We start from the raw sequence: 6,657 nt of genomic DNA on the forward strand, positions 1-6,657 counted from the left end.
GCTAAAATTCATTTTAAACCTATGCAACATAATTTTTGGTATCTAAACTGATTTAGCAACAATATTAAGCATATTAAGGCATATCTTGCTTGTCATAGGACTAGTTAGGCATTCCGAACGCGTTTTAAACGAACGACGCGTTAAAGTAGCATAAGCTACCTAAACGGGTCATAACGGGTCAAAAGCACTTAGGTTTGGTTTCGTTTTAGTATGTAGGCTTTGTTGAATCATATTACATAAGTTCCCACACTTATTTGGTTCACAAACCCTCGTACTACCCGATCCTCCGATAGGTCCGTTTATTAATGTAGATACCTATATTAGGTGTCGTTTGAATTCGTAATCTTCTAGCTTGCTTGGTGGATATCTAAATCTATTAAGCAATCTCAAGTGAGTACATAGTCCCCTCTTTTACTATTCTCAAACTGTTTTGGGGTGAAACACATGTGCCTACTTGTTACTATCATGTTTTCATGTTTTCATATCACATACTTGCTATTTTCATTAGTACACTATTAGTACATGATTTCATTATGTTTTTGCTATGTATGTCCATTGTGTGCATACTTAGTACATTGTTTTACATGACATTTTCATGCTATGTATGTTCATCATTCTTAGTACATCTTCATTTCATCACATGCTTACATTTTGGGTATGACATTTGGTTTGTTTAAGTGGGACAATATACATTCATTAACACTAGCTTTCTACCCGCGCGATGCGGCGGCGGAGGCGATTTACAATAGGATACTCGTTTACCATTAGTTTAACAGTCGTTTCATGATATATTGTAGGGGTGATCACGGTTCAGTTTCAAATCATAAAACAGCCAAAACCGGTCTTCGGTTTGGTTTCGCGGTCACTTTCTTTCTTTAACTTTTGGCTTGTCGGTTTCAAAATCTTCAAAACGTAGCATCTGGTTTGATTTTCGGTTTTATACCAAACTCGGCCATACAAAATCAAACCAGACCGTTGACACTTTAACCATGATCAAAATCTTCAAAACGCAGCGACTGGTTTGATTTTCGTGATACGTTGGCACTCGTTTTTCTGTTAGTTTATCGATTCTTTGGTGAGATAAGTTTATAAATTTTTTTAGGTGTTAGTTTATCAATCTTTCCATCAAATCAACCATAAGTACAAATGAAGGCTAGAGGTTTTTTCAGTTGTGGGTTTCCTCCTAAAGGCTGGGTCGGGTCATCACGCTAAGAAACTGGAGAAAACCAACATGTGAAACTTAGAATTTTTAAAATCAAATAACCCTTCCTTAAAATCATATATTGCGTTACTTTTTTTTCTAAAAATGTGACTTTCAGCATGTCATTTGTTTAACTAAATTTTTATACCACTCCTTTGAAATAAAACACAATCCAAGTTGACTTGTTTAAAATAAAACACAACCTAAATCTACTTATTCATAATGGTCAAATTATCACATCTAAAATTATATAAAATTTATATGATCATGGATTCGAGGAAATTAACTTTTAGCATATAGGTAGCACAATGCTTGGTTGTTATAACGTCATTTTAAGTACAATCTAAATAGCCAAGATAGATTGGGTTGACCACTGACCCACTAACACTATTTAGTTTTTAGGTCTAAATTGTATTTAGCATATAGGAAGCACAATACTTTGTCATTTTTAGTACAATCTAAATAACCAAGGTAGATTGAGTTGACCGCTGACCCACTAACACTATTTGGTTTTTAGGTCTAAATTGTATTTTTAATCTTGAAAATAACGTAAGTCTTTACCTGTTATTAAATAGATAAAATTAGCTCAAAAAGGAATATAATCGGGTGAAAGACATAATGCATACAGAGTTACTAAAATGTTTACTTGGAACTTTATTAGATGTGTGAGAAAAAAAACAAAAAACAATCCAAATTGACTTGATCACAAGTAAATGGGTAAACCCTGCCACTTCTACAGTCGATTAAAAACTTGTAAAAGTTGAAAGTCTATTTAAGAACTGAAAATTGGAATCCTATAGGAAAAAAAATGTAAGATATGAAAGCAGAAAAAAAAATTATATTACAGTCTTCATTGTCGTCCACTGTAGTCGATGATCAACAGAGTCCTTGACATGGTTGCAACAGTCTTTGAAGGTGGCGGGGAAGTGAGTTGCTGCTAGAGATCTGCAAGGCACATATCAAATTAATACACTTATTTTAGCTTATGTTGTAGCTACACAAACCAAACATTAATTCCCCCAAAGTTCCCACATACAAGCATCTATGTAGAGAAATTGTAACACAACTTAAGTTCCAAAGTGACGTAAAAAAAAACTGCACTTGAGCTATGCAAAACTAACCTAGAGCCAATTCATAAAACTTTAATCCAAAATCACAGAAACCTATAACATCACATGAATTGAGCATGATAAACTGAGTTCAGGAGTCATTACTCATTACCCCATGTCTATTACCCAGTAATACAATAAAAAATGTAACTCATAAAATGCTAGAAACCTATGTTGCGTTTGACCCGTAACCCACATGACACATTTAACCAGTGGCCCCAAATCCAACTGGTAAAAGAATATAAAAATATCTTCAGCAGTGATCTCACCACGCTCTGAACTCGCATCTGAACCGGAGTCACCCCTTTCTTTAAAAAAACCAGCTCGCTTCAACCCGTGTACTTCATCATCCAAATATTTAGGCAAACAATACTAAAAGTACAGATCTAATTTTAAACAAATTCAAGTAAAACCTTACCAATGATGATAGCTTTTAGCTGGTCATATGGGGTAGAACTATATAAAGAAAAAACTTCCAACGCTGTTTCCTCCACCAACAACAGTACTTCCAGTTTCAAAAACGGATCGCTTAGTTCAGGTAAAAAACGGACCGCTTAGTTCAGGTAAAATACGGATCGCTTTGGAAATGTGACATTTTAATGAGTTGAAACCATTCATTTTTAGCTGAACCAAAATAGCATTCAATAATCGACCCGTTTCGACCCGAACAAATGTAGCCTTTTTTTAATTGACCTGTTGACTGGAAGCCATTCTGAGCGAAACCTGTTCAAAGAAGCAAAAAAAAATGAGTTCAATATTATCAATTCATTATCAAAGAAAAAAGGCAGGTCACGTAACACATCAGAATGGACTTAGGTGAAGATAATCAACAAGTTAAACGTGTATTTGGTCTATTCATGCAGGTTTGACCCAATGGTAAAAACACTTTCTTTAATGAAAGACATATGAGTGCACCAATGCGCCTTAAGTGTGCCTACGGTCGCGAATGAAGAAGGATCGAGACGGAAAATATATGGTGAGACATCGACGTGGAGGTTGCTGCCAAACTGTCCTACCTTGGAGCATTAGAGCTTGATAGAGAGGAAGCATTACCTTGACACTTAGATCCACCTTTGAGGTTTTGACTTTGCTGTTGATGGTAGCAATATACCACTGCCAATCACCGATGTTCTGTTATCATGAAACTCTAGAACTCCTCGGTCGCCATTGTCACACATTTGTTCAATCCACCAGACCACACACCTGTTGTCGAGCTGGACTCGGGACTCGCTAGTCACCACCATGGAAAAGTATCAAATAGTGTCAGATAGAGCTAAACGCTTCAAAAAGAACCATCATGGTTATCACCAGTGAACCAGAACTAACAATAAGCATCGTGCACTTTTTGGTCACCACCAGCCAGAGTCATCATTCTTGCTAAAACAAAAAATAAAACCTTTTCGTTTCTGATATCTTCTGCATCCAAACTGACAGGAGTTTCCAAAGCAAAAAGGGCCAATATCTGAAGCAGATGGTTTTGCATAATGTCTCTAATTATTCCATAGTTGTCAAAGCAACAACTACCAAAAGCACAAACGTAAGCACACTATATTTTCAAATAAGATTTAAGAATCAATTTTTCATACCATTCTCACGAAGCCTGAAATCAGCAATTCCTTCAAAAACCTGACTGTATAATAGGCTGGTCCAAGACATGATGGGTCGAGGATACGGTTGTACATCTGCAACATCATCCTTGTTACATATGAATGAAACAAATATTGTCCCTAGATCAACTATTACAGTCCCGCCACCAGTAAACCTTCGTATGACAGGAATATTATCTTCTAGAACACGTTTAATTTCCACAAGTTCAGCAGGTTTCCTAATAACAGATTCACATAAACTGATAAGATCTCCAATCTCCATTACATATTAGAACTATTGTTAGCAAAGACACTTACCCAGAAATGCCCATGACAATGTGGGGTCTATCCGCCCTATCATTTATGATGCACCAGTTGTCCGATGAGGTCCGCAAAAGGCATTCTTCAATCTCCAACTGCTGTAGGATGGGCACCCCCTTCATTCTGACGATATTCATTAGCGGACGTCCTGCTTGTGCAACATGTCGTGTAGCCATTAAAGCAGTTTTTCATGAACTGTTTTTTCTCTTTCGGTTTTTGTTAATGTGAGATTGTAACAATCATTTGCAGGGTGCAATGAACTGCAAACAAAAAATTATAGATGAGTTTTTATTATCTTCAGACTAAGGCGCTGTAGCTATATATCAAGATCAATGGAAGTAGTTACAAACTAAGTACCAATGCCATTAAATAGCACAGAAACAAAACAAGAAGAGTTTATAGTAGCCACACTGAGCCATTATATCCAGTTTGTGGGAAGGATTTCCAGCCAACCATCTAAACGCGTCCCCTAATAAAACAACACTTGCATCACTTGTAATTATAAATCAAATATTGGCGTCTAGAAACCAAAGTAAACTGTTTAAATAAAGGTCAAAAACCGCATCTCAAACGTAATCTACCTTATCTGGTGCAAACTTCAACTTGATTTAAGTCCTGTCAAAGAAGTCATCTTCACTTTTACCCTCAAAATATGGAGGTCGAGTAAACATGGATTTGATTCTTCCAAAAAAAAAACATAAATAAATCAACTAAAATTCGTAATATATTAACAATAATCATCAAATAGTCAAAATATAAATTAACTAAAACGCAAAGTACTTAGGGTGAGGGTCAATAGAGATCTGAAATTACCAAGGCTTGTGTCATCGTCTTCCACCCACAACCACTATCTTTGAGGAACCTAACACATATCTAAAAGTATTACACACAAACAAAAAAGGTAGATCGACTCAAATAACAAACAAAATAGGTAGACATGATTGTTACCTTTTTTGACAGAGATGGCAGTCCAGCACGCCAGAACCCTAATCGTCTTACCGGAATCCATTTAAAGAGGATCTTCGTGTTTCTACAAAACAAAATTAAAGTAAAAAACATTAAAAATAACCAAAAACTGATGAAACAAAATACATACAATCTCGACAATGTCGTCAAATTTATGCAAAAGATTACCACTGGTACACGCAGCATAGTTCATCAAACCTTCATAAACCCTAGAGTATCCATTATCTCGGCTAGGATTCCGACTGGAATCTCTGAAGAAACGTGACACATTCCTTAAACCATGACCTACATAAAAAAGACGATCCATGTCACAACACAAACAAATGTAAGTGAAATCCATTGAATGAATGAGAAATAGTGTTCAAAATCAAAACACGGCGTCACTTACCCTTGACGAAGGTAGCAATAACACCAAAAATACCCTAAAACAGAATTGAGAGGTCAGAATCTTCATAGATCAGGTGAAATTTTCATGGAGGAAAACCTAGATCCAGATCCAGACAGAGAGAGACAGAGAGAGAGAGAGGGAGCAGGGCGGGCGATTTTGAAATGTTTTGAAATGGTGAAACCCTAATGTATATCCCTTGTTTTTTAGTAGAAGGGTATAAGTGGGAAGTGAAGTTTTCTGGTGATTAAAAGACTTGTACATCATGCTTTAGGGGTGTTTTAAAGAAATTTCAATGACCTTAAGAAGTCCTTTGGATATGTATATTATATATAGTATAGATTAGCTACGCCGCTCGTTAGTAGGTAGTGGTACCATAGGAATTGACAACTCTCGTTCCTAACATCCTGGGTATGTTTGGATGGAAGGAATGACCGAATTCGATTTAAACATAAAAACCGATAGACCATTAATTTATTTAAAGGTTTATCACCACAGTCACAAGGCTTGGATGTATGCATTTCCACAATACCGCATAAATGTCTGTATTCAGTATAGCATGCATTTCCACAAAACATAACATTCATTTAAACCACGTTTTACTTCAATACATTGTTTTGTGCATTTTTACCTATGGTTTAGTTCATACATATATCACTTTCCATACATGACATTTTGTTTACACATTACATGATTGACATTTGACATAGACATTTTGATATTGACATATACATTTCATAAATATTTTGACATAAACATTTTTGACATGGTTTTCACAAAGACCTTTGACAAATGGTTTAGACATGGGCAATTTACATTGGTGGTTTGTTTGGGCAAGTGATTTGAGTAACGAGACGTGTGTAATGTGATACAAGCATGGTGGATACGCCGCTGGTACTTCCTATATATAAGTGCTTGTATTGTATTACATGTCGTAGCGTTATTTAAATCATTCAAATTGGACTTATACATTTTTACAAATAACATATTTTTCACAAGACATTGTTTTACAAAACTGTTTGTTATATATAAACTCATTTTACTTGGTTATTCATTTAATCTTACATTACTCTTTCACATATCAACTAC

The 6,657-nt window shown here is 35.6% G+C and overlaps 1 protein-coding gene across 10 annotated transcripts; it reads right to left on the reverse strand.

Moving 5' to 3' along the window:
* Window positions 1-1,875: 1,875 nt before the first annotated feature.
* LOC110899016 lies at window positions 1,876-5,738 on the reverse strand. Of its 10 annotated transcripts, none has more exons than XR_002569868.2 (12): window positions 5,572-5,738; window positions 5,352-5,468; window positions 5,166-5,247; window positions 5,031-5,079; window positions 4,799-4,898; window positions 4,575-4,686; window positions 4,215-4,477; window positions 3,897-4,135; window positions 3,707-3,830; window positions 3,364-3,540; window positions 2,580-3,033; window positions 1,876-2,146 (listed from the first exon to the last, which is right to left on the reverse strand). XR_002569868.2 is itself a non-coding variant. In XM_022145876.2 (9 exons), exons 7-9 carry the CDS (start codon window positions 4,391-4,393, stop codon window positions 3,805-3,807), a joined length of 444 nt encoding a protein of 147 aa, XP_022001568.1. In that variant the 5' UTR covers window positions 4,394-4,477; window positions 4,575-4,686; window positions 4,799-4,898; window positions 5,031-5,079; window positions 5,166-5,247; window positions 5,352-5,468; window positions 5,572-5,738; the 3' UTR covers window positions 3,670-3,804. The 10 variants fall into 10 exon arrangements, 1 of the variants encoding a protein (XP_022001568.1); XR_004876813.1 differs by having other exon boundaries at window positions 2,580-2,651; window positions 2,729-3,033; window positions 3,364-3,830; window positions 5,572-5,735; XR_002569863.2 differs by lacking the exon at window positions 3,707-3,830 and having other exon boundaries at window positions 2,580-2,651; window positions 2,729-3,033; window positions 5,572-5,733.
* Window positions 5,739-6,657: the final 919 nt, after the last annotated feature.

This window comes from Helianthus annuus, chromosome 13 (genome assembly GCF_002127325.2).
Source record: "Helianthus annuus cultivar XRQ/B chromosome 13, HanXRQr2.0-SUNRISE, whole genome shotgun sequence".
Taxonomy (NCBI): domain Eukaryota; kingdom Viridiplantae; phylum Streptophyta; class Magnoliopsida; order Asterales; family Asteraceae; genus Helianthus; species Helianthus annuus.

Coding starts and splice junctions, on each gene's coding strand:
- LOC110899016 (XM_022145876.2), bottom strand. CDS start 4,393: ATGGCTACACGACATGTTGCACAAGCAGGACGTCCGCTAATGAATATC. Junction 4,136..4,214: donor ATTGTCATGGGCATTTCTGG/GTAAGTGTCTTT, acceptor ATCTGTTATTAG/GAAACCTGCTGAACTTGTGG. Junction 3,831..3,896: donor TTTCAGGCTTCGTGAGAATG/GTATGAAAAATT, acceptor TGCTTTTGGTAG/TTGTTGCTTTGACAACTATG.